The sequence below is a fragment of the Equus caballus genome, chromosome 8, assembly GCF_041296265.1.
Source record: "Equus caballus isolate H_3958 breed thoroughbred chromosome 8, TB-T2T, whole genome shotgun sequence".
Taxonomy (NCBI): domain Eukaryota; kingdom Metazoa; phylum Chordata; class Mammalia; order Perissodactyla; family Equidae; genus Equus; species Equus caballus.
The window spans coordinates 16147668-16173398 of NC_091691.1; the positions used below are offsets into that span (position 1 = coordinate 16147668).

Below are 25731 nucleotides of genomic sequence, written 5' to 3' on the forward strand. Positions count from 1 at the left end.
GCTTGCACTTTTAAAAAGGAGAAACAAGTGGTGTCAGGGCAGTAGTGGGTGGTGCCTGATCAGCTCGCTGACTTCCTTGGCGACCACTTCCTGTCCAGACAGGGGAAGAGGCAGCAGTCCCAACTGGCAGTTTTGTTCAGATCCGAGGTTGCCGAGTAACCACAATCCCTGATTTTCCGTACAATTGTTCAGGGGCAGAAGCACAGAATTTCTTGTCCCTTCTGTCCTGGGAAATTTAGACCAGGAGCGTCCAGGGCCGCTGTACCCCCCAGTGCACAGCACACTGCTGGGCACAGCACAGGCTCCGTGAGTGTGGAGTGATGGGGCTCAAAGCTCCTAACTTAGACTGGCCTGCCCCCTGCCCCAAGTGGCCCTTCTCCTTGGCCCCTCAGAGTGAGAAAGCACTCCCTGTAGACACTGCGGAATTTAGCGTCCAGTGGAATGAGTGACATAAACGGTCTGCCTGAACACTCACCCCAGTCTCCCCGTCAGATATTGTTTCTGTTAGAAGACAGTCTCCACGGTTCAAAATCCAACTTCCAGACAAACTTTTGGAATATTCTATGTGTGCCTTGGGACTTACCGTGTGATGTTTTTGGTCATTACGGCTGGGCACTGCTGTTGCCATCTGTCCTGGCTCTGTTGGGTTGGATTCCCAGAGCCCAAGTGTCTCCTCTGGTAAAATCTAAACCAGGGCCGAGGTGGAACCCTCCCACCCAGCTCCCCCAATCTGCTCGAGTAACCAGCTGGGCGTGGTGGAGGGAGGCCAGGCACACCACGCCAAGCCAAGCCGGAGCCCTGGGACCCTTTCTGCCGCATGAGCCCCAGGCCACAGACCGCCCCTTTCACTTCTCCCATGAGGCTTGACTTCAGCTTGGCTTGCTGCCTCAGCTCTGGGATTGGTGGGCTGCTTGCAGGCAGATTACAGGGTCTAATTTTGGTTCTCTTCCCACCCTGTGCTCCCCTTCTGCACCTTGATGTCCCTACATGTGAGCCCTGCCAACAAGACTAGCAGCCCAGAGGTCTCCCTTTCTTTCCCTCCTTTTTTTCTGTTGTGGTTTCCCAGTGTGACTCTGGTTAGCCAAAGCCATGAGGACTGTGGCCTCCATCTGCTATCCAGGAAGAGGCCGATTTCCCAATGCGGAGAGTCAACAGGCATCTGGGTTTGGGGAGAAATTTTTCTCGCCCTCCTCAGGACAGTGGCTGGAGGCATCTCTCCTTTGTAGATCAGTGACGCCATCCCACCTGGGACTCAGGTTGGTGAGGTCAGGCCTGCCGCCTGCCAGCACGGGGAGTGAGTGTGGGGAGCTCAGGAGGGACTGAGACAAAACTCGGCGCTTCTGTGTGTGCGATGCCCATCCCCTCACTCAAGAGTTGCCTGCAGTTAGTCCTGACACTGGCTGTCAAGTGACCCCAGGAGAACTTGGTCTTGCCCAGAACCGAGCAGATGGCTTCCAAAACTTGTAAGACAGAGAAGACCAGGGCTGGATGGTGCAGATGCCTCGAGGGAAGCGAAAGTATCATTGAGGGTCCACTGGGGGACACGGTTCAGGTGGCCCTGGCTCTCTTCTCTCTGCCCCTTCTCAGACTCTGCACTGTCTCAGACAGTGGCTTCAGCTTGTCTTCCACAGTGACATACCCTGAAGGTAACACTTGTAGATAAGGATCATGCACTGCCCATCCTTCTTCCTGGGGTTCGGTGCACTTCCCAGCTCTTTCTCTCACTCAAGAAAGCATATTGGAACACACGTGGCTTGGGCTGACGGTCATGGGGTAATCTTGGATCCACTTCAGTTTATTTTCTAAAATTAAAAGCAGATCAGTTGCAAATGTCAATACTTTATGACTGTTAGTCAAAGATGGGTGGTGGCACACCTCATGGCTGATTACACATCAGGCTTGAAATTCTCTCTCCTGCCCTCAGTTAGCTGTTTGGTGCCATTGACTGTTTGGTGCGTTCATTGGGACCCTGACCACCTATCTGTCTCCTGATGATTCTCATGCTGTCTCTGCCTGTTTCTGAAGGGGCTGAGAAACCACTGATCTGTCTGTGCCCCAGAACAAATGGCCCAGGCCCCTCTCTGTTGTCCAGATAAGAAGACTGCCTGGCAGTAAGCAAGGGTGGAGGTCAGTGCCTGGGGCAGCCCCATCTTGCATCATGCTGCTCAGATGGGGCTGCTGGCCATGGAGCGCAGGAGGAAAACCCATGCACGTCAACCTGTATAACAACAAGTTAGCCTAGAATATGGAGCTCCAGCCTTCTCTGAATTCTTGAGCTCTGAGTGCCACCACTAGGGGCCCATCAGTGGCTCAGGACCCTGCCTGAGGCAGAGGGTGAGGAAGAGAGGCATGGGGGAGAGAAGAAAGGAGACTAGAGCAAAGGCAGCGGTGGAGAGCCCTGCCTTTTTGGATCGTTCCAGGGACTCCAGGAACTGGTACATTGGGAGCAAGAGAGTGGTGACAGGCAGAGGGACGGCTGCTGAAAGTGATTGTTCCTCTCCTCGTGGGGTGTCATGGCAAGAACATGGATGAGCTGTGCAGTCAGGCAGAGCTGTCCTCATGGGGGACTCCCCCTGCCTGCAGAGTGTACTCATTGGACATCTCTTTGTCCGTATCTGTAAAATGGGGTTCTGAGGCCAGGATCCTCGCAGATGCTCAGTAAGGATTATTTCACTCTTTCCCCTCCCCCTGTCTGAGCTTTTTTCTGGCCATGCAGCCCTGTCTTTGGGTCTGTTTGTGGCACTCTGCTGGGCTCGGAGCATCAGTGGCAGAAGCGGAGGCTGCTGCCTGCTGGGCTTGCTCCTCTGGGAGGTCAGACGATGGGGACTTCCATGGAACTTGGGCAGCTCCTTCTATTGTCATGATTCCAGGTTCAAAGCCACAGGGCTCTCAGACAGCTGTGACTTCCCGGCAGGCAGTAAAGCTGGTGTGGGGGTGGGGGGCGCTGGAGCTCTGCAGCTTCTCTCTCTTGTCTCTGTCCTTGCTAGGGAGTGAATTGGAGGCTTCTGGGCTCAGCTGATGTTCTCTGAGGAGGACTTGGAATGAACCCGAGGCACGGAGTGGTGAGGTCAGTGGTTTGCTCAGCAAGGAGGCCCGAGTTAGTGACGGACCTGTCGCAGCTCCCAAGATTCCTGGCCGCAGTCCCTGGCTCCACCTCCTCCCCCTCCCATCCTTAAGGGAGATGAAAATCAGTGACGCGGATTTATTTACCCAGTGTCTCCTCCTCTGTGTCACAGTGGGAGGGCAGAGGAGGCTCTCCCCAGCCCTCATGGTGGCTTTCCCATACTTTTTCATTGATTGCTCACCATGTGCTCTTTGAGGTATCTGAGTAAGTAGAGCCCAGAATGTTCTGGTAAATTGCCTCCCAGGCTAGTGAGTGGTAGACTCGAACCCGTCTGCCTCACTGCTTGGAGGCCACTCTGCCACACTGCCAGGTGGGCTGAGATGCCAGAAGAGCAGACAGTTACTGACCCAGCTCCCAACACCGCTGGAGCAGCCAAATCTGTGGTATGGACAGGAGTGGCTTTATGTGTGGGCAGTGGTGGCTTTGTGGTGCTGCTTAAAATTGTTCACCCAAGTCCAACGTGCAAGTGCAAGAAGTCTCTTTGAAGCCTCACTTCTTATCTTACATTTCATTTGCATTTTGCATTTGACTCCATAACCTAGCCTTGTTGGTTAATTTCAGGCAGTGGTTTAAAACTTGCTCCTGAGTAAATCTGATCCTCAGAAGGTGTTCTGGGTTTATCCTGAGGTGCTGCCTGTGCCCCTTGCCTCCAGCTGTCCCCTGGGAGTGTAAATATGCTGGTAAAAGATGGTGGTGGTAGGGGGCCACATTCAGTATTGTGAATAAAGGCACACTCAGCTGGGAAAAGGGAAGAGGGGCCCAGTTTGGCTGGAGAGGCAGGTTGCAGTGACGGGGCCCAAGGAGAAGGTAGACGCTGCTTTGGGGCCATATTCTGAGAAGCTCAAGACCAAACTGCCAACCCCGGGGGTTCTGATCTCATCCTGTAGGCAGAGAGTGGCCATCAGTGGCTAAATATTGTGGCTCCTTGCTCAGCACACATTCAGTCACTGTATGAGAGGGTATTTGAGCTGTGGGTATCTAGTGAGGGGGAAGCAGGTCCCTGTCCACAGAGCGTGCAGTCTAATGGGAGAAGTGAGAGTGACGGGTGGGCGCACACAAGAAAGGTGAGGTTCCAAGAAGTTCATGCTGCTGGTGTCTGCTGGAAGGGTCGGATTGGGAGATCCCAGAGCAGGAGCTGTAGGCAGGTTCCGGAAGGGGCTGAGTGAGGATTCGGATGCCAGTCCAAGTTGTCGGCTGCCTGTGATGAAAGGAAAGGGAGGCAAGTAACGGAGATCGGCCCGTGAAGGAAGAATCGACAGGACTTGGTGACCAGTGAAGGGTGGGGAGCTAGAAGAGGGCCGGAGCTATTACGGGTATTAATAGGAGAACAGGCAAGGCAGGCAAGAGAGAATGGGTTAGGGAAACGACCCAGCTGCCTGAGATGGGGAGGCACCCACCTGTTCTGTGGCCACCGTGGCCTGTGTTCATTGGTCAGAACTTGACTGGCAAAGAGAGGGTAACTAGTGCTGTGAAATCCACAACGGCATGAAAAGACTATACAGCTCATTCCTGGAACAGGCAGACTTTCTGTTTGGGTCTCTGTAGGGCGGGTGACTCACTTCTGAGCCCCTCCTAACCTCTGTTGGTGATTAGCAGGGGTGAGAGGCCCAAGGAGCCACCCTGCTCTGCCTCAGAGAGCCTGGGTTGCAGGAATGGATTGGACTGGGTTTGAAATAGCTGAGAAAATTTCCAGCACGGGAGCCTCCTGGGTTCCAGGCTGTCTGCCTATTTGTATGTAAATAGTGTTTTACCCATTGAGGGAACTGTGGGTTGGGCCTGGAGTTGGGCCCTAGGCTTGACCTTAAAAAGTCCAGAGTCTCAGGGGCCAAGCTCAGTGGTGTAGTGGTCAGGTTCGTGCATTCTGCTTCGTTGGCCCTGGGTTCACTGGTTCAGATCCCAGGCGTGGACCTACCCCCGCTTGCTGTGGTGGTGTCCTGCATACAAAGTGAAAGATTGGCACAGATGTTAGCTTGGAGCCAATCTTCCTGACCAGAAAAAAAAAAGTCCAGGGTCTCTGGGTGACCCAAAGAGGTAAATGAAATTTGACCAGTTGGGGGCTGGCCTGGTGGTGCAGCGGTTAAGTTTGCACATTCTGCTTTGGTGTCCTGCAGTCCGCCAGTTTGGATCCCGGGTGCGGACATGGCACCGCTTGGCAAGCCATGCTGTGGTAGGCATCCCACATATAAAGTAGAGGAAGATGGGCACAGATGTTAGCTCAGGGCCAGTCTTCTTCCACAAAAAAGAGGAGGATTGGCAGTAGATGTTAGCTCAGGGCTGATCTTCCTCAAAAAAAAAAAAAAAGAAATCTGACCAATGAAATGGGACCTGTAGGGGAGGGCGGGGCTGGCTGATCCTGGACAGAGAGATGATGTATTTACAATATAAGAGAGACTGTGCTGTCCTGCCAGCCTGGACCTGCTCCTGTGCCCCTAGGGGGTGGAGGTGTGCAGAGTACACCTGGGCGGCTCCTCCCACCTGCTGCTTAACCTCCGGGAGCCCCATCAGATCGGGAAGCTTGATGGCAGCCAGGGGCTTGATTGATGTGGGGGGGGTGCACTGTGTGGGTGCCTGGTGCAGATGGGGCGTGGCACGTCGGGCTTCTGCCTGGAGTTCAGGGTGACCTTTCCCGAGTTGCCTTTCCCCCTTTATTCTCTCCAGTCTCTGCTTACCTGTGCTGTGTGACCTTGGGCGCAAGCCAAGCACCCAATAAGGAAAGTAAACCTGCCAGCACATTCCCGTTGTGTCAGCCCCTGCAAGGCGGGGCTCCTCAGCAGACAGGAAGGAGGCCACCCTCCTGTGGCATGTGGGAAGCCCAGGGAAGAAACGGCATATCCAAAGGCCACCTCCTGCCTCGCCCAGGAGCAGATTGGAAGACTGGCCTTCTCCTCTGGTTTCCAGTGTGTCACCCCCAGCCCACACTTCCTTCAGGGCTCTGACAGGAAAATGGCAGTTCCTGTTGAGTGAGGCATGAGTCAGCGAAGGGGAATGGTGGCTGAGTCTTCATAACCTCCAGGCACAGCTATTAAATATTTAAGTGACACTACCGCATTGATTGTTTCTCATCCATCCCCTCAGGAAGAGCACTTCCTGTCTGGGATTCAGATAATAATGATGTCTTGGATTTAGACAAACTCCGAAGACCTGCAAGGTACTATATGGTAAATCTCACCTGAAATTGTATTATCTCCCCCTCAGAGCTTGCTACCAGAAATGGGGACAAATTGGGTTCTGCCCATTTTACGGATAGAGAAGATGACCCGGAGAGGTGTACCACCCGTTGACAGGCACCCAGCAGCTTAGGCCTGGAATCATAGCGTCCTGGCTTCCGCTTGGCACTGGCTGTTTTCTCTGCCCGCTGCTCCTTGCCCATCTTCCTCCTCACAGTGCCTCTGTCAGTCAACCATTCATTCTGGGGATATGGCATCGAGCAAGATGGACGAGGCCCCTGCTCTCTAAAGCTTAATTCTTGGAGAGGAGACAGTCGGTTGACAAGAACCCAAATTGGCAGGGGAGCCCCCTCCAGGAGATTGAGTTCCTAGTCAGTGTCCAGGCCCTGGGTCCCTTGGCTGGGTGGGGGCAGAACGGATCTGGCCTAATTGTGGATGGGCCCCCACTGGTCACAGATCTGCCTTTCCTCCCAGGACAGTTATCAGGATAAATATACCCAGCTCCCCATTCCTGGGGAGTTACTCACCAAGTAAAAGTACCCCGCTGCGGATTAGATTACCTCTGCTCCAACTGCTCATGTGCTCGGGGCTGGGGGAGGGGGGAGACCCGCCTTCTGTTCTGCTTTCCTTCCTAATCGGGAAGAGTGTCAGCAAAGGGGCTGAGATGAGACCATCCCTGAGGAGCTGGTCCTGCTGTTTGCATAGCTCCTTCCTTAGGAAGGGCCGAGCCCCGCTCATGGCTTATATCCCTGAGCTCAGGCAGCCGTAATGAGGTTGGGCAGCTTCTCCTCTGATACTCGAGGTCACCAAAGCCCATGCAGATGGTCAGCAGGGGGCCGAAACCTCCCTTGCCCAGCGATATGAGCCCAGCAGGATAGGCTGTAAGGCTGGGCTTTTCCAGGACCCGGAGGGGAGGGTCTTGCCGAGCTGGTGCTCTCTCTGAGAATTCTGGTCTCATATGAAGTGACCAGGATGGACAGCTGGCCCTGGGCTGTGGGAAGGCCCTTGTGCATTGGCAGCTCCTTGCTGCCTCTCCTGGAGCTCTCAGGGTGGTGTTTGGTGCTCCTTCCTTCTGCTCGTCAGCTCCTCAGGAAACTGTGCCAGCCCCTGTCTGGGGTGATGAAAGCTGAGTTAAACTGGCCTGCAGAAAGAAGGTGGCTGAGCTGAGTCTGGAAAAGATCTTGTTCTTATAGTGCGCCTCTCCTAGGCCAGGCCTCAAGAGTACAAGACTTGTCAAGGTGGAGTCTTCCTGACGGCCCAAGGACCTCACCTCTTCTAGTTCTGCCTGGGGCTGCCCGTGGAGGAGTCCCGAGTGGCAACGGAGGGCGAGGTGGTGAGGAACTCAGCACTGGGGCGGGTGTGGCAGGGGAGCCTGTGAGCTCTGGGACTGGATGATGCCCACATTTACCAGCCCCATCCCTGGAGACCTGGGTAAGGAGTCTTCTCCAGGGCGACTTTTTTCCTCAGAATGATGCCTCTAACTGCTGATCCAGGCTTGCAGCATCCTTTACCCTCAGGAGTGGGATGGGATGGGGAGGCACTTTCTCTTCCCCTCCAGGGCCAACCATCTCTAATCGGGAGCTTTCTTTTTCACCTCCAAGGCTAACCATCTCTCTGGGAGGGAGCTTCCGTCTGCTTAGCAACTCCCATTTACTGAGCGTGTGTTCTGTTCTACGGACTATGCTAAGCAAGCACTGTATATCCATTTCCTCACGTAATCCTTACTCCTGTGAGTAAGATGGTGGAATTCCCATCCGACAGACAAGGAAACCGAGGCACAGGAGCAGTTAAGCAGCCGGCTGAGCAGCTTGGCCATTGAGCAGAGTCTGTGTGACTCAGAATCCCCCTGTGTGAGTTTTAACATGTAGTGTGCTCAGAACCTGAGAGGAAGGAGTGAAATAGCTCTGGGTCCTCCCTCCCTCCCTCCCTCAACACACACACACTTGAAGGATCCTGGATGGACCTTTATTACGCTCTTGGCCTCTGTCCAGCTGTAGGCCTCTGGTCTTGACAGTCTTTATCACATGCTAAGAAGTGGCTGGGCTTGGGTAAGAGGAAGCCAGGCCTTTGAAAGAGCCCTCACTTGTTTTTGTTGGGGGTGGAAGTGGAAGGGCTTCATTGATTAACTTACTGGGTGCTGTGTGTCTGTGGGTCAGCCTAGGTCCCTAGAGCTGCAGTCTGGGAGACATCCCCTACACTGGGGGCATGAGCGGGCGGGGAGCTCCCGCCTCCTGCACCCCTGGGCTGGTTTGGGAATGCGAGGTGTGCAGCTGCAGCATTTGCCCTGGAATGCGGGCAGACCGGCCCCTAAGTCCCCTCCCTCCCAGGGCAGGGGATGCCTGCCGTCCTAACCTGCTCGGGGCTGTAGACCCAGCGGCTCCCACCCAGCCGTCAGAATTATGCTCGGTGGTGGTTGGGGACCAGGGGTGGGGGTGGGGGGCTCCTCGTCTGGGCCTGCCCACGGTGGACCATGGTGCTCAGTCGCCTGCTCTGGGGCTGCCTCCTGGCCAGAAGCCGCTGCCGGTTCTGAGCGGCTGCTGGGGCCCAGGCGCGGCCACCCGGTGGGGACAGGGGCGGCCCCTCGCTGCGTCTGCGGAGAGGGTGCTGGCAGCCGGGGCGTGGGTCCCTGCGGGTTTCTAGAGCCCCACGGGCTGCGTCACTCTTGGGTTGCGCCTTCAAATGATAGTGTGCTCCAAGCACGAGCTGGAGGCTTGGCACCCAGGCCCCCTCGCGCTCCTGCTTGTAGCCTGCTTCGTCCCTCCAACTCAGCTGAGCTTTCCCTGCATTGCAGCTTCCCCAGGGCACGGTGGCTGGGGCCTCCCGGGTCATCCCCGGCTCGAAAATTCCGTAATTCCGTACTTACCTTCGGTTACTCCTGCGGCAGGGAGCCGACGGGCCGATAGCGCCCTCTGGCGGGAAGCGGCAGACGGTCCGCACCCCTTCGTCGCCAGGGCGTAGCTGAGTGGCCTTAGCCCCTTGTGGGCTGGAGACTTTGCGCTCAGCCCCTTTGTCCCCCCTCGCCTGCAGCTTATAGAGGAGAAGCCCTCCCCTCCGCACACATGTTGGAGGTCTCACCTAGAGACCTCTGCTTTCCCTTCTCTGTGGATAGAAGCTGTAGGCTGGCCCAGAGAGGCAAAAGCCTGCAGAATTTAGGGTGATTTCCTCTAGAAGGGGCTCGAGAGTCCCGGGGAGAGCTTCCTTCCACAGGGTGACGGGGGTGGGCCTAGTGTCTCTTACTTGTTCTGAGGGTCTCAGGCCTGGACCTAGTAACTTAGTGGAGAGATGCTGAGGAAGTTTGAGGCCTTCCTTAGTCTGAATGAGCAAGCCCCGACTTCTTCAGATACTGCTTCTGTGTATCTGGAGCTGTCCTTTGAACATGTGGGAGGGGAGGGTGTGTTCCAGTGGGCACCATTTTCTCTGACACCTCCTTTGGGGTGTGGGTAGAAGGAATCTGAGCCTACCCCTAGGGTATTTAGAGCTGGGTGCCAGGCAGGAGCTGTAGCTGAAAACTGGGACCTCCCACCCCCACAATGGGGTGCTGCCTGCATGTGGACTCTTTTGTGCAGTCCTCCATCTGCGCCTCTGTTTACTCAAGCAGGGGAGGGGTTTGCTGAGCTTGCAAGGAGACTTTGGCCGGCAACCATTTTGCAGCCTGTGGGGAGATAGCGGGCTCCTGTACCCATAGGAATCAGAGTAGAGGCCAGAGTGTACTCCTTGGCTGCCTCCTATATTCCTGGCTCTTCCCTGAGGCGTTCGTGGGGGGTTTGGGGGACAGTGACACCAAGTCCTGTCCAGTCACTGAGTAAAGACTAAGGGTAGAGAGAGAGGAGGAAGGTACAGCAGGGACCCGGTTGCCGCAGTTCCTCTCTCACTCAGCTGCACATTTGGAAAATGATGTGCCTTCTCCCTGACACCCACATGTGTCTCACTTTGAATGTTACTTTATTGCTTTGCGTTTCTCTTCAAGGTCGCCCTTTTCATGCCTTGCCCAGATTCTACCCATAGACGACTTAGGAGGAGAAGTCAGGACTTTGCATCCCACCCCGATCTCCTTGGAGGAAGATCTTTTTCTGAATTTCACAAAGCAAATAAAATCTGATGTTTGTAGCTTTCCGTGTACTATAGCATCTGCTGTCCCATATAAATCTCACATCAATGCTGTGAGGTAGGAATTATGAACTCCAACTTCTAGAGGAAACTGAGGCTCAGGGAACCTAAGTGATTTTCTCTGTGGCCGTGGCTAGAGAAGCTGAGGTCCTCTCAGACCTGAACTCAGGTCTCGCTTGACCCCTCAACTTGTGATCTTTTGTCTCCGCCCCTCAGGACTGCTCCTTCTGACCGACAGGTGTTTTCATGTTGAAAAGAGCCCGTTGAAGTCATAAACCAGAATCCAGTACATAAACCAATAAGCCAGACTGAGAGTCAGGTCATGCATGGAGGAGGGGGGAGGGTATTTGGTGCAGAGGGTAGTGGCGTCCTTGACTCAGAAGGTGTAACGGGCAGGTTAACCATCTGTCTTCTATTGAGTGTTTGGAGCCTGAAAGACCCAAGTTCAGATCCCAGCTGTGTCACTTCAGTCAGCTTTGGCAGCATGGGGGTGCTACTCTGCCTCTTGGAACCTCAGTTTTCCCAGCTGTGCTAGTGTTGTGCAGGAAGGGGGGGCACCCCCACTGGACAGTTCCTGGGATCACTGATTCTTACCTGCTCCTCGCGCCTCCTCTCTGCTGCCCTGTTGGAAGGGAGGTAACACAGGCAAAGCTCCTGGCGCATGCTGGGCATTCAAGCATGCCAGGAGCTCCTGTTATTCCACCAGGGCTGCACTTGTTGCTTGCTCTGGGGAGCTGGCTCTGCCCATGATGGAGAAGGAGGGACCCCGCCCCTGCTGGACTGGGCCCAGAGGAAATGGACGCTGTGTGAAGCCAAAGCAGCAGGTGTGGCTGTGGAGAGGCCACTGGGATTGGTCCTGGACACTCGTTCCTTTTCCGCTGTTACCTAGACACACACTGACTCCCTCTAGTTCCGGTTTGCTGGAGACAGGAAGTTAGACTTCTTCCCAAGGACCTAGAGGGGGAGGGGGCTGCAGGAACTGACCTTTCTTGGAAGTCCGGAGACCTGTGCTGGGCTGATGGCCCTGGGGTCCTGGGCCTTGGAACAAGCTTCCCCTCTGACCTGCTGAGTAGGAGCCTGGGGAAGGTGTGGCCGACCTTTGGGGTAGGAGACCAGGGCAGACAGCTGGGAGGTGTGGGCCCGCAAACCAAGGCCCTGGGTGTGGGCCTTGCTTCTCTCTTACTTCCTCTGAGCAGGGATGGGGTTGGGGACAGGGCGTCAAGGAAGGATCAGACTGACAGCCCTCAGAGCTCAGGCCCTGTCACTCGGGAAATTGTACTGTTTAAATATAGCATCATCTTGTGGTCACGGCAGCGTCTTCCAGGCCAGATTTTTGGGGTTTGGGGCTTCTGAGGAGTCTGTCTTGTCACTCATCAGCTTTGTTATCTGGGGCAAGTCCCACCACCTCTCGAAGCTGGTTTCTGCATCTGTAAAGGGAGGATCAGGATTCCAAGTTCATAGGGTGTTAGGAGGATTAACTGAGAGACCAGGTATGCAAAATGCCTAGCGCCTGCCTGTTACTAGCAAATGGCAATAAATACAGTCACTGCTTGCTTTCTTTTTTTTTTTTTTGAGGAAGATTAGCCCTGAGCTAACATCTACTGCCAATCCTCCTCTTTTTGCTGAGGAAGACTGACCCGGAGCTAACATCCGTGGCCATCTTCCTCCACTTTATATGTGGGATGCCTGCCACAGCATGGCTTACCAAGCGGTGCCATGTCCGCACCCAGGATCTGAACTGGCGAACCCCAGGCCGCCGAAGCGGAACGTGTGCATTTAACCCTTGCACCACTGGGCCAGCCCCACCACAGTCACTGCTTTCTGATGATGATTATCCTCAGGGTCAGGGGCTGAACATTCCCCGACCCCCACAGGTCACTAGGGAGGTGAGAAGGAGCAAGTCCATGAGCATGGCAGGAATGAAGTTGAGGGCCAGGCTCTCTGGACTGTGGGCTGTTGAGGGTCCCAGGAGGGGAGTTCCTACCCCTGCCTCCCCAGCTGTACCCTTCTTGTCTGGAGACTGGGGAGATTCGGGGCCCCCCTGTTGGCTGCCAAGTGCCAGGGAAATGGAAGCTTGCACTTGAGGGCTGATTCGGCTCCCACGTTGCTGTTAAAAGCAGAATAGTGGGGCTCTGGAGCCTCTGGGGCCAGGCTGCTTGCCAGGCTGCTGCAGAAACAGCCTATGGAGCAGTCTTGACCCCCTGCTTGGCCAAGGGGGTGGGGAATGTAGCACCAGCCTGTTCCAGCCCCCCTCCCCATATACTTCACCTCATAGCCCGGAGCCTCAGGAGAAGCTTGGAGCCTGGGGTTCTGCTTCTCCCTGGTCAGGAAGGCAGGTACCACCTCTCCAGTCTGGGAGCTGAGGAAGCCTAAGCTCTTGGAAATTCAGTGAGACCTGGTACTGCCCGGGCCCCTCCCTGTGACGTGGGGCCCCTCCCGCCCATTCTCTCCGCCTTGCCCTGCGGAGTCAGAGTGCTGAGTTCCAGGCAGGCATTTCTGACTCCCAGCCAGCCAGCGGCACAGCCCTGTCAGGAGGGAAGGCAGAGGCAGGTGCCCGGCTCCCAGAGGTAGGAGACCCCCAAGGGCAGCCCGCAGAGCCTCCAGAGCACTTTCAGTCTTGGTCTGGGGAGAAGAGGTCAGCTTTGGGAGCTGGATCTTAGGCAGGCTGGTCTGGGCTGGTATCTTCCTGTCCTAAGGCTGGTCATTTTTCCCATGGGCGGGGCAGGTGCTCAGAAGTTATTAGCTCTTGGGTGCAGGAAGGGAGGGCACTGCCACTGGAGAGTTGCTGGGATCCCTGGTTCTTACCTGCTCCTCGCGCCTCTTCTCCGTAGACGCCCTGCTGGCAGACTTGGAGTCCACCACTTCCCACATCTCCAAACGGCCTGTGTTCTTGTCAGAGGAGACCCCCTACTCATACCCAACTGGAAACCACACGTACCAGGAGATTGCCGTGCCACCCCCTGTCCCTCCACCCCCATCCAGTGAGGCCCTCAATGGCACCATCCTTGACCCCTTAGACCAGTGGCAGCCCAGCGCCTCCCGATTCGTCCACCAGCAGGTAGGTGGGGACAGAGGCTCAGAAGCCCCCAGAAGCCTTGGGGCAAAAGGAGCTTGTCTGGCAGTGGCTTGGAGAGCCAGCGGAGAAATGGGATCAGGGGAATGGGGAGAGGGGCCAGGCAACGTCGGGCTTTCCCCACCAGACGCCATGTGAGGGGGGCAGTGACCAAGTGTTAATCACCTGTCTCCCGGCCAGAGTGTGGAAATTCCCTGGTGAGACTGGCTGTGCGCAGGAGCCTCCTGTGGGTGACTGGGCTGTTCCTCTTTCTCCCCTTGAGGGAGGCTCTGAGTACTCTCCTTCTCACAGCGTCAGTCCCCGTCGCCCGTGTACAGCTCCAGTGCCAAAACTTCCAGTGCCTCGGTCCCCCAGGACAGCGTGGGCCCTCAGTGTCCCCGAGCCGGTGAGGAAGAGCACGTCTACAGGTACTCCCAAGCCCCTCCCCGCAAACGTTCTCCTCCTGCTGGGAAATCCAAGGGTCCAGTGGGGCTGGAGGCAGCTGAGGCCAGGGATCAGGCACGGCAATGGCCAGAGGAGGATTCTGCCTCACGGGTCGGGTCGTTGGATTAAACTGCAGAAGGCCCCGAGGCTCCCAGCCAGTTCACAATGCCTCTCGACTCCTCTTATCTCCGATGGCCTCATTACTGCCACCTCCGTGCAGCGGCTGGACTGGGCTGTCATGTCACCCTGGGTAGCTGAGGAACTGAGGCAAGACTTCCTTCCTCCCTCCTTTTACCACATCCCTTCCCCGCTATCCGTCCTCCTGCTGGGCAAGACTTTATATCTCCTCTGCTGTATTTTCCTTGAGAATTTTTGGGGCCACCAAAGCTGGAGAGCATCTCACTTTCGTCTTCCCTTTGCGTCTCCAAGTTTCCCCAACAAACAGAAGTCAGCTGAGCCTTCACCCACTGTGATGAGCTCCTCTCTGGGCAGCAACCTTTCCGAACTCGACCGCCTGCTGCTGGAACTGAACGCTGTGCAGCATAACCCCCCTGGCTTCCCCACAGGTAGGTCTGGGTCCCTGGGGCAGGGGCCTGCCAGAACCCCCGGACCCTGGATGACCTCTGGATCCCTGGAGGGCTTAGGGCCGAGCAGCCTTTCTCTCTCTGTCTCTCAAGATGAGGCCAACTCAAGCCCCCCGCTTCCTGGGGCTCTGAGCCCCCATTATGGCATCCCGGAGAATAACAGCCCGCTGGGGGGCAAAGCTGGGACCCTGACCAAAGAGAAGCCCAAACGGAATGGGGGCCGGGGCCTGGAGGACGTGCGGCCCAGCGTGGAGAGTCTCTTGGATGAACTGGAGAGCTCCGTGCCCAGCCCCGTGTGAGTATCCGCTGGGCTCTCCCAGGCTGGGGAAGGTCTCACCTGGCCAGTGCCCATGCTCCACTGTCTGTCCACTTAGCCCCAGTGTTACCCATTGCCTCCACAAGTGCCTGTTGTTTGCCAGGCCCTGCACTAGGCACTGGGGGGATAGTGGTGAGTCAGACAGACATCATCCCTGCCTTCAATGAGCCACCATCCATCAAAAAAAGACAGACATCGTGATACCCAGGGTGCGCATAGCTTAGTGGCTGTCAGCACAGGCTTTGGAGCCACATAATAGGGTTCAAATCTTGGCTAAGTGGTGTCTCTCCAATCTTAGTTTTCCCATCTATAAAATGGGTAAAGGGATGTGGGATAGTGGGGATAAGGCCAATTAACACATGTAAAGCACTTGGAATGGTTTCTGGCTCGCAACTTGTAATACACGCGGCAAGTGCTTACTAAATGTTAGTTCTTCTTGGTGTTACCATGTCGTTAGAACAATCTCACATATACACAGAGTGTTGTGGAGGATGCACAGGGTGCTTGGGCTTGTTTAACAGGCAAGCTTGAACTTGGGCTAGGAGGGCCAGAGGCGTCATCCTGGGAAGGATGCCATTTTAGCTGCCCTCTCTTCTCCTACGTCAGCTCACTGCAGCGCTCTGTCCCCCTAGCTGACAGTAGCCACCTCCCACTGATGGGTCCCCAGGAGAGATTGGGAGCTGGTGGGCATCTTCTGGGTTGGGGGTGGCAGCACCCCAGTGCTGAGCTAAGATGTTGATCGCCTGAGGAGGGGAGGGCCACTCTGGGGGAGCATGGGCCTAGACTCTGGGGTCCCCGCTGATGCCATGCCTACCCTGCAGCCCTGCCATCACTGTGAACCAGGGTGAGATGAGCAGCCCTCAGCGAGTCACCTCCAGCCAGCAGCAGACTCGAATCTCAGCCTCTTCTGCCACCAGGGAGCTAGATGAACTCATGGCCTCGCTGTCGGATTTTAAGGTGCCCTGAGGCCCCTCCTCTTCCATGCCCTGTCCCCTCAGCCTTCCCCATTCTCCCTCTGTACCTCAGTGTGAGTAGCTGGAACTCAGCCCCTCAATGTTTGGATGCCTCTCCCTGAGCCAGGGACCCTGCAGTGCCCTGGCCGGGCCATGATTCGGGGGAGGGAGGGTCAGCCCACGTGGGGACTGAGCTGCCTCACAGCCTGTGAAGGCAGAGAAGTACGCAGCAGGGACATTCCTTCCTCCTCGGTGTTCCCAGCTCCCAGCCACCCAGGCGAGGGGATCAGGAGGCTGGGACAAAGGGCTCTGTGTTGATGGCTGCTCTTGGTGGGGGAGGGCCTTCTCTACTGGGCCACGTAGGACTTGGGATCCTGTGCCTGAGAGGTCATTTGCCCTGGAGCCCCATCTCCCGTGCTGGCTGTCCTCAACGTGTCCTCTTTCTTTCTGTCTCTGGCTCCTGAATCCACAGGCCTGCTCTACCAGCCTCCTTTCATCCTTCCCCCTCTCCCTCCAGAGGCCTCTGAGTCCCCACAAGTTCTGTCTGTGGGAAATCTAACCCGTCAGCTACTGGGCCAATCTTGCAGGAGGTGGCCCCGCCCCCTCCCCTCCCAGGCCTCCCCAGGCCTGCCAGACCCGAGATGTTTTATTTAGAGGATGCAGGGCCTCCGTGGGATTTGATACTGACTGAACTTGCCAACAGTTGCTGACTTCACCCTTCCACGTGGGTTGGCCCAGACCTTTGGGGCGTACTTAGGGAATCTGAGAAGGGGAGCCAGCGGTCGAGTGCTCTTGGCCCTGATGGTGCCTCCAAGCCTCCCTTCGGCTGGCTTTCACAGTGGGGCATGGGAGCAGCCTGGGCTTGTGACCCTTGTGTGCGGGTGGTTCTGAGCAGCCATGGTCAGAAGCAAGTCAGTTGGACTCAGGTGTGGGCCTAAGGGAGCCCTGCCCTAGCGCTCTTCCTGCTGTTGCTTTGTGGGACAGCCAGAGTCGTGATGCCCCGTGAGAAGCTGCACTGGTTCTGGACGTGCCCCTAGAGCAAGGTTTTGAGGGATGTAGGAAAGCTGGGATTGTCTGGGAGAGATCGAGGCCAGAGTTGAGCTGAGGTTGGAGGAGACAGGGCAGCTGCCTGCAGTTGACTCTCCCTTGATTGGTGCCTGGGCTGACCTCCCTGGTCACCTGTCTCCCCATGGTCACCTGTCTCCCCATGGCCTACCTCACCTTAGCCTTTTCTCCTTCCTACCTGCTCTGCCTGTGGTGGCCCCACAGGTATGGCTCAGTGGCTGTTTTCTGCTGCCTGGGTTTGATGGGGTCCAAGGACCTGGAGTCCAGGAAAACCTTTTTTGGGGGTCTGGTTCTTCTTTGAGGGCCAGTCCTCATGCTTCAGCTTCCCAGCCACCTTGGTCAACGTCGATGGTGGCTCTCAGAGCCCCATGGCCGAGCCCACCCCCTGCAGCGAGCCTGCTTTCTCACCTCTCCCGTCTCTCTCTCCTCTCCCCTCTGCCTTTTGTCTTTCTCCTCTTCCAGACCAGCTCCTCTGCTGTGGCCTTGAGTGCCCCGGGGCTGCTGCCCAACTCAGCTCCATCCCCACACCACATACTTCCCTCTCCTCTTCCTCCTGGAGGCCATGGTCACACCCTGGAGGTCCTCTGCGCTGAGGGCAATGATAGTGGACGGGGCCTTTTGCCTCCTGTGGCCCCCAGCTGGCTTGATTTGGCTGGCCTCGGGGTGATGCCTGACACCCCCAACTCAAGGTTTCCCTCTGCAGAGGGTTCTCTGGGGCCATCTGGTACAGAGAGCCAGGCTCAAGTTTGGAGGGACCCACCAGACCTCATGAGTGAGCTCTCCAGGGCTCCCCCGTACCACTCTCTACCCCGAGCTGGGTGTACAGGTCCCCCGGAGCCTGGAGACCCCCAAGGGCCGTCGAGAAGTCCTTTGTACTCGGAGGGGTCTATGGCTGCCACTTGGTCGCAGCCGTGGGCTTTGGAGGTACTCAGGCCTGAGACTCCCCATGGAGCTACGCCCACCTTCCAGGAAGTAACCGAGCCAGCTGTCAAGGCTGTGGACCGTCAGACTGTGTTCCCAGATACCTGGAGGCCCACGAAGGAACGTGGACAGAGGAAGGAGAGGGCAAGGCCAGAGCCAGCGGAGGCGGAAGGCAGCTGCCCTGCCCCAGTTGATGAGCAGTTAGGTGGAGAGACGCCCATGAAGGGAAGCCTGGTCAGGCCAACCCAGGGACCCGAGACCCCCAGGCGGCCAGAGGCCACCACCGAAGCTGCTGCCGAGGCCAAGCGGAAACAGCCAGAGTCTCCACATGCCGCGGTCATGGACACACCCAGCACCACTGAGAGGATTTCCACCTCCGGCCAGGCAGGCGCAAGCTCGCACGGCTGCTAGTCATGGCCCTTGGCAGGCCTGAGTGTGCGCCACTCCTGGCTAACTGCATGCAGCCTCCCACTCTACGCATGTCTGCTTGGGCAGCAAATCTCAGGATACCATGGCCTGTGACCCTGGCAGCCAGCACTCGGCAATGGGATCTCTGGGGCCAGTGGAGCTTCCTGGGCCCCAGGATTTCTCTTAGTGACAACCCACCTCATTCTCTTAGTGACAGCAAACCTCTTGTTTGTTTAAGGCTTTTGCCTTTAGATGAGCTCCCCCCTCATCCTGATGTGATGTGCACGAAATGGCTAGAAGCATGGGCTTTGGAACCAGAAAGAACTGAATACAAACCACGCCTCCAACACTTGCTACCTATGTGACCTTGGGCAACCCCCCACCAGCCTCAGTTTTCTCATCTTTAGAATAGGGGTAATAATAGACCATTTTCCCCCAAGGTTGTCCAGAGGACTAAATGAGACAATGCCTGGAAAGTGCTTAGAACACAGTACGCAGTCCTCAAGCCATGGCTGATGTTCCTGTTATTATTTCTTATTGCTTGATTAAAATTTTATGCCCTTTCCAAAAACAGAACGAAACAAAACAACAACAGTAAAACCCCAAACTGCTACAGACAAATAGGCTATAATATAAACAAGAAGAAAAAAACTAGTTGAAAGATTTACTTGAAGAAAAGACTTCATTTTTCTATTACAAAAGAAAGAAAGAAAGAAAAAGCCTTATGCCCTTTCAAGAATGTCCACTTAACATCCTCTCAAATAATTCTTGTAATAATCCTGTAAAGTAGCCAGGAAAATACTGTAACCCCATTTCAAGGATAGAGAAACTGAGGCCCCTGAAAGTAAAGTGTCTTGCCCAAGGTCAGTGCCGACTTGGAGGTGAGTGCTGCGTGAAGGGAGTCTGCTCTGCCCCTGCCTCCACCCCACCTCAGCTTGGCTCTTCTCTGCTGGATTTGTTCTGCCCTCCCCTCCCCAGGGCACCTGAGTGTGGACTGAGCAGCACTGGACCGAGCCCAGAGTGGGACTGTGACAGCCTCCCCCTTCCCCCTCAGATCCGCTCTGTGATCAGGAGGAGCCGGGAGACGGGCCACGCGCACCCCATGTCCCGGGAGCCCTCCCCTCGCCGCCGGCTGGACCCCGCCACCCTGAGCAGGACCCCATCCCAGGAGCGGCTCATCGCAGAGCTGCAGGGTCGGCTGGGCATCCAGCCGGAGGCGGAGGAGGCAGCGGGGGCAGCAGGGGCCTCCACCGAGGACTGGCTGACCGAGGGCGTCATCATCACTGTGCAGCCACGTGGGAGGCGGGCCGGGGGGCAGCTTGTAGAGAAGGTAGCAAGGAGATGCCCAGGCCTGGGCCAGGGCCAGGGCAGCAGGTGCCCCGATTCTTCCCCAGCACTGGCTGGAGGGGAGATTTGGTGTGTGGGTGGTCCTGCATCCTGTGGCCGTGTGAGGCTGGCCTTGCTCTAGATGCCAGGGTGGGAAGGCCCAGGGGGAGTCTGGGGACATCACCTCTCTGTGTCCTTGCTCACTGAGCTGATGTTTCCTCAACCTTCTTCATCTCTCTCCCTCCTTTCTTCTTCCCAGGTTGTCTTCCCTCCTGGCTCTCCCATTCCCCTGAGAAGAACCTTCTCTGTTCTGGCTTCTCCTCCTCCTGTCCCTTTGCTCCAGGATCGCAAAGATGCCTCGGCCAGCAGCTCTTCTCCCAAGCCCAGCCTGCCTGCCCCGTCTGTCCTGGGGCCCTCAGCTCTCACCCATGGTTCCTCTGGGGTCCAGAGTGATGAGGCAGGGTCCTGGGAAGACGATGCGCAGGGTCCCACCCCTCCCCCTCCTGCGCCCCACACTGGGAGGTCTGTGGGCTGCCAGACCGACGAGGACCCACTCTTCCCCCCGATGCAGGCAGGCCTCCTGGGGCCCCAGCACCGCCCCTGCCTGTCCCTATCCTGTTGTCTAAGTGGCGTCCCCACTCTGTGCACATGTGCACACACAGCCTCTGCTTCTCTGGCCACAAGCCCAGCACAGACCACAGTCCTTCCTTAGACCTTGCCCTGACCATGGACTCTCACTTAATCTGATGTCCGCTCTCCCATCCCAGGGATGTCAGGTGTCTTCTGCTTCCCCGTGGGGCTTTCCTCTGCCTGCCCCTTCCTGCTCCCCCTCAGTCCTGCCCCAGGTCCTGAAGGGAAACCACAATCTGTTCCTCCTCCCGTGGCTCCCAGGCCTGGGACCTGGAGGCCTCTCTGTTTTCTGGCCCCGTCACCTCTCCTTCTTGTGTCCCATGCCTTTGGTTGGCTCACCTCCCTTTCCCTCTTCATCACTCCCTCGGCCTCTCTCTCTGGGTTGTTTTTCTCTAGACTTTTTCTTCTGATTTTGGTACTGCCAATGGGGGAAAAAAAAAACCCCTCTTATCTCATTCTAAATTCCCTTTTGTGAAATGGTCCAATAACAAGGTCTCTTTTTCTTTCTTCCTTAATTAAAAAAAAATTTCTTCTCCTCGTTTCCTCCCCTATCTAAGGTCCAGGGCCTGGAACAAAGAGCAGATGGAGAGCTGTGCTGGGCAGCTGGCTGGCCTCCGAACGGCAGGCAGAGCAGTCCTGAAGGGCAGGACGAGGGAGGGGTCAGTGCCAAGGCTGGGGGCTTAGTGTCCTGCTTGCTATGTTTTCCTGGGCCTTGGTCAGGCCGGCAGGGTACTGTGAGCCCCTCTGACCACCAGGGTGTCTTGCAGATGCCACTGTCACCTTGAGGGCTCTTGAGGCCTCTGGAGGAGGTTGCACTTGTGCCTCAATCAGCCCATCTGTCCATGAGGGAGAAAAGCCCCCAGCACTGTGGTGCTGTGACACACCATCCCCAAGCCCAGAAGTCCTGACCAGCCCTCTCTCCCTGTCTCCACAGTTCATGGCCCAGGGGAAGACGGGGAGCAGCTCTCCCCCAGGGGGGCCCCCAAAGCCCGGGAGCCAGCTAGACAGCATGCTGGGGAGCCTGCAATCCGACCTGAACAAACTGGGGGTCGCCACGGTTGCCAAAGGGGTCTGCGGGGCCTGCAAGAAGCCCATCGCCGGGCAGGTGATGATGGGTAGGGGCGGGGCAGGGGAGGGAGCAGCAGGTGGGCACGGGGACCTCAGCTGCTCTCTCAAGGGTGCAATGTGGCAGGTCAGGGCTGAGCCACATTCTGCTTCTGTCCTCAGGTCGTGACTGCCATGGGGAAGACGTGGCACCCGGAGCACTTCGTCTGCACCCACTGCCAGGAGGAGATCGGATCCCGGAACTTCTTTGAGCGGGATGGACAGCCGTACTGTGAAAAGGACTATCACAACCTCTTCTCTCCGCGCTGCTACTACTGCAACGGTCCCATCCTGGATGTGAGTTCCTGGGGCACAGCGGGGATAGGCAGCCACGTGGGCTCATTTCGTCTTCACTATAACCCTCTGAGGGTGCAGGTGGTGCATTCTGAGGCTCAGAGAGGTCACGTCACAAGCCTGAGCTCACCCAGCTAGGAAACAGTGGGGCTGGGATTCAAACCCAGGCCTGGGGCACATTAAGCAGCCCCACTTCCCTTCCACCTCCCATCACAGAGACTCCCAGAGGTTAGGAGCCCTGCCTAGATAAATGGAGTAGAATGCCAGCTCACTCACTCTCCCACTGTGTGATGTGAGGGAAATGCCTAGCCTCTGAGCCCAAGTTTCTTCACTTATAAAATGAGAATCACAATAGAACCTATGACCTCGAGCCCATGTAAAGATTAAAGAAGAGAGAGTGTGTCAAATTGGAATTCTCGGTGGTATTCAGAGCACGATTAGGAGAGACCCCGACCTTGGGAGTATTTGCTCTTTCCTTGGCTGTGCACTGGGGGTGAGGGTGGAAAGCACAGCCTTGCCTGTGGGTCTCAGTCGTGGGATCTCTCCATTAGGCTGACACCTTGGCTCTAATCCCACACTTTGCTTTCACAGAAAGTGGTGACAGCCCTTGACCGAACGTGGCACCCCGAGCACTTCTTCTGTGCCCAGTGTGGCGCCTTCTTCGGTCCTGAAGGTACTGACCGGCAGACTAACTTGCTGCCCCCGGGAGTAGCATGGGTGGGCGTGGGGGGCTGGGAGACTTTACTGGTGCTGGAGTCGGGGTAGCTCTGCCTCTGGAGGCCCTAACTCTGCCCCCCAAACCCCTACTCCTCAGGGTTCCATGAGAAAGATGGCAAGGCCTACTGCCGGAAGGATTACTTTGACATGTTTGCGCCCAAGTGTGGCGGCTGTGCCCGGGCCATCCTGGAGAACTACATCTCGGCCCTCAACACCCTCTGGCATCCTGAGTGCTTCGTGTGCCGGGTAAGAAGCCCCCTGCCCACGCATCCTGAGGCTGCTGGGAGCGGGCATTGGGGAGAGAAGGGCCTCTCTCTTGTGCTTTCTGGATCCAAACTGGACAAACTGGAGGCCTTGTTTGGGGTTATTGATGGGGTGAGCAGGCAGTGGGTACACTTCCTCAAGTCCACTGGGTCCTGGGCCAGGGCTCATACTGAGGCTGGGAGAAACCAGGAGCAAGGTAGCATGTTCCACGGCCTCGTCTTGTGTGGCAGCCCTGGGACTGGTTGTGTTCAGGAGGAAGGTAAGTGAGAATTAAGTGGGATGATGCAAGCATTTTGTAGCCTCAATGGAAATGGGCAGTGGTTTCCAAACTGTATTCTGGAGGGTAATGGGGACCCACAGATGTTATTAGGGATCTAATAACAAGGGCCCTCTGACCAAATAAGTTTGGGAAACACCGTTCACTGTATGCCTGTGTGCATGTGAATCTCCAAACGGGAACCTAAGATGCAGAGTTGGACCACGGAACCCTTTTCTCAGCACCATGGTTTCTGAGCACACCTTACAGCCACCTGGTTCAGTGCTCAGGAGTCAGACCTATGTTTCAATCCAGGCTGTGCAACTTAGTAGCTGCCTCACCTGGGGCAAGTCACATACCTTCTACCACCTCAGTTGCCCCCTCTGTTGGGAGAATTCAGTAAGTGTTTAGTGCCGCACTTGGCACATAGGAGATGCTTAGTGAGTGGGAGTTGTTAGGAGCGTGCGACCATGACTGTCTCCTGCCCCTCATGCTGGGAGCTGCCTCAGCCCCCCTACCCCAGCTTGAGCCCCCTTCCCTCTGCCCCACCGCCTCTTCTGCCTGCAGGAATGCTTCACGCCATTCGTCAATGGCAGCTTCTTTGAGCACGACGGGCAGCCCTACTGTGAGGTGCACTACCACGAGCGGCGCGGCTCCCTGTGCTCTGGCTGCCAGAAGCCCATCACCGGCCGCTGCATCACCGCCATGGCCAAGAAATTCCACCCAGAGCACTTCGTCTGTGCCTTCTGCCTCAAGCAGCTCAACAAGGGCACCTTCAAGGAGCAGAACGACAAGCCTTACTGTCAGAACTGCTTCCTCAAGCTCTTCTGCTAGGCGCCCTCGTCCCTTCATCTGCCCCCTCCCCTGGCCCAGCCTCCCCAACTGCTACTGTGACCCAGAGGCCTCGCCCAGGGGTGAAGGGGCAAACCCGACTGAAACTGGAAACCGTGTCCTCGGCTGGTGCAGGATGGCAAGAGGGCCATGTGGGGCCCTGCCAGCTTTTCTTCCCCCTGTCACAGCCTCTGGGCCTCCTTCCTCCTGCAGCTCTCCCCAGGCTGCCAGCTCTTCATCCTCCCTGGAGATGGGGACTGGAGGGCCCCACCCCACCCCATGCGTGTCCCTACAAACTCGCCTGGCCAAGCCAGCACCCCACACTGGAGCCATCTCTTACTCATATTTTGGCAGTAGAGCCAGCGGGGAGGGCAGGCAGGGTCAGATGGGGTCTCTTTTTATCCTTATTTCCCCTCGACCTAATTACCTTTGTTCTGAGAGTGTTGGGGGACACCTGGCTCCCTCCAGACAATGCCAGCATAAATCCATCCATTCAAAGATGGACGTGCCCAAGGGGCCATGGAAGGTTCCTTGTGCTCCTCCTGCCCTTCCAGTCTCCCCAGGCCTGGGCGACCGCCCCCGAACCCTCCCATAAATGCTCTGGTTCTACTGAGAAAGTCCTCTCCAGCAATAATGTTTTGTAGTCACTTCCTCCATCTCCAGGGATGGCGTGAGGCGGGGAGTCACCCCATGCCTGGCACTGTACTGACTTTGATAGATTTCTACACTGAGGTTTGAATTCATATCGTCCGCGTTGCTTTTACTTCTCTATACAAAATGATTTTGAAGACATTTTAAAGCTGTCCCCTTTTGTACTCTACTCCTTATCCACTGCCGCTGGTACTGTTGGTCACGGTGGCTGTGGTACGGGGTTAACCTGTATTGAGGGCTTGGGGTGGGGAAGCAATTTGTATTTTATTTTTTCTTAGCATAAGCAGGTGAACTGGGAGCAGCTCTGAGACTCCCCTCCTTTAACTTCACAGCTCACCAGGACTGTTTTATAAACTGCTGTATTTTGAAACCCCTTCCTTATTACCCAGGCCAGCAAGCTCTTAACTGAAACTGGCCTAAGGGTGTCTTGCCCTTTGGGGCCGAGAATTCTGAACCTCATCCGTCCTGTTCCTGAGGGAGGAGAAGGGGAAAGTACGCTTTAAGGGTACTTTCCTGTCTGTCTAAGCCATTAGGAGCATCTGCTCCCCTGTGAACTTTTTGGCAACAAAGAGAACCCACTGAACATTCTTGGCCTCCTCACTGCTTCTCTTCTGCCTTCTCAGGAAAGCTGGTGTCTGATTTTGACCATTGGTCTTATTGATTCCACTGGGCGCATCACTTCCCCAAATTTCCTGCCCTCCCTGGAGACTAAGGGTCTGGGGAAAGGGCCCAGGTTGTTGCAAGGGGCCTGAAAGGATTCTGGGCAGAGGGACAGGATCCTGCTGAAATAATGGGAAGCCCCACAGCTCTCTTCCCCAAGGATGAAACTGGAGCAGGCACACCTGGGGTTCCTGGTCAGCAGAAAGGGGCCCCAGTGGGGTCTAAAGTGAGGAAGATCCAGACTGCTCTGCTAGCCTCATGGCAGAGGCTGAGTGCACTGGGGTCTCAGGAGACGGTCCCTCCTTTGTGGCAGGGCTGGGAACAGGGGAGGTCAGCCAGACCCCTCCACAGGTCTAAAGTCTCCACTTCCACCCATAGGCCTTATTGCTGTGTTTACAGTGACCTGCCCCAGGCCACTCTCCTACAGGGACTGGGGTTTCTGGGGTCCACCCTCTGGGTCAATGGTTATTTGATGATTTGATTTTTTTTCTCTGTAAACTTTTAACCAGGCTTTTCCCCATTTCAATTTCTGTGATTTATGCCAATAAAGTTTGCCATTATTTTCACCTGTGTTAGTGCCTTTTCTTTGTGGTCTGAGATAGCAGCTTAGTCTCAGAAGTGAGACCAAACCCTCCCCAGACTCGCTAGGACCAGTTTGCGGGTAAATCATTGATGTTCCCTTACTTGAGGCAAAAAGCCCTGGGGATGGGATCCCTGCCCCACAGCACACTTGTCTGTGGTCACAGGTCCTCCTGGCTCCTGTGTGAGCTTTGCTCCTTCCTCAGTAGTTGGTGGGGGCAGGCTGGGGAGCAGCGTTGCTGGGCCCTGTGTGGGTCAGGCCCTGCCCCAGGTGCTTT

General features: G+C 56.3%; 1 protein-coding gene across 18 annotated transcripts in view; it reads left to right on the forward strand.

The window, feature by feature from the left end:
* The window catches only part of PXN (paxillin), a 46834-nt gene that overhangs the window by 20444 nt on the left and 659 nt on the right, over positions 1 to 25731 (forward strand). For 4 of the 18 annotated variants that reach the window (XM_070275385.1, XM_070275390.1, XM_070275388.1 and 1 more), the window contains 10 exons: positions 13230 to 13456; positions 13763 to 13878; positions 14324 to 14460; positions 14572 to 14773; positions 15616 to 15751; positions 21032 to 21202; positions 21325 to 21498; positions 22087 to 22168; positions 22310 to 22458; positions 23300 to 25440. In XM_070275385.1, the coding sequence (XP_070131486.1) occupies positions 13230 to 13456; positions 13763 to 13878; positions 14324 to 14460; positions 14572 to 14773; positions 15616 to 15751; positions 21032 to 21202; positions 21325 to 21498; positions 22087 to 22168; positions 22310 to 22458; positions 23300 to 23566 (1661 nt within the window). In that variant the 3' untranslated portion in view covers positions 23567 to 25440. Of the gene's footprint in view, positions 1 to 6319; positions 6409 to 7419; positions 7625 to 12838; positions 12966 to 13229; positions 13457 to 13762; positions 13879 to 14323; positions 14461 to 14571; positions 14774 to 15615; positions 15752 to 17274; positions 18118 to 19195; positions 19472 to 19726; positions 20039 to 20654; positions 20757 to 21031; positions 21203 to 21324; positions 21499 to 22086; positions 22169 to 22309; positions 22459 to 23299; positions 25441 to 25731 lie in introns of those variants that run through there. The other 14 variants (XM_070275384.1, XM_023647039.1, XM_070275387.1 and 11 more) reach the window with 12 other exon arrangements.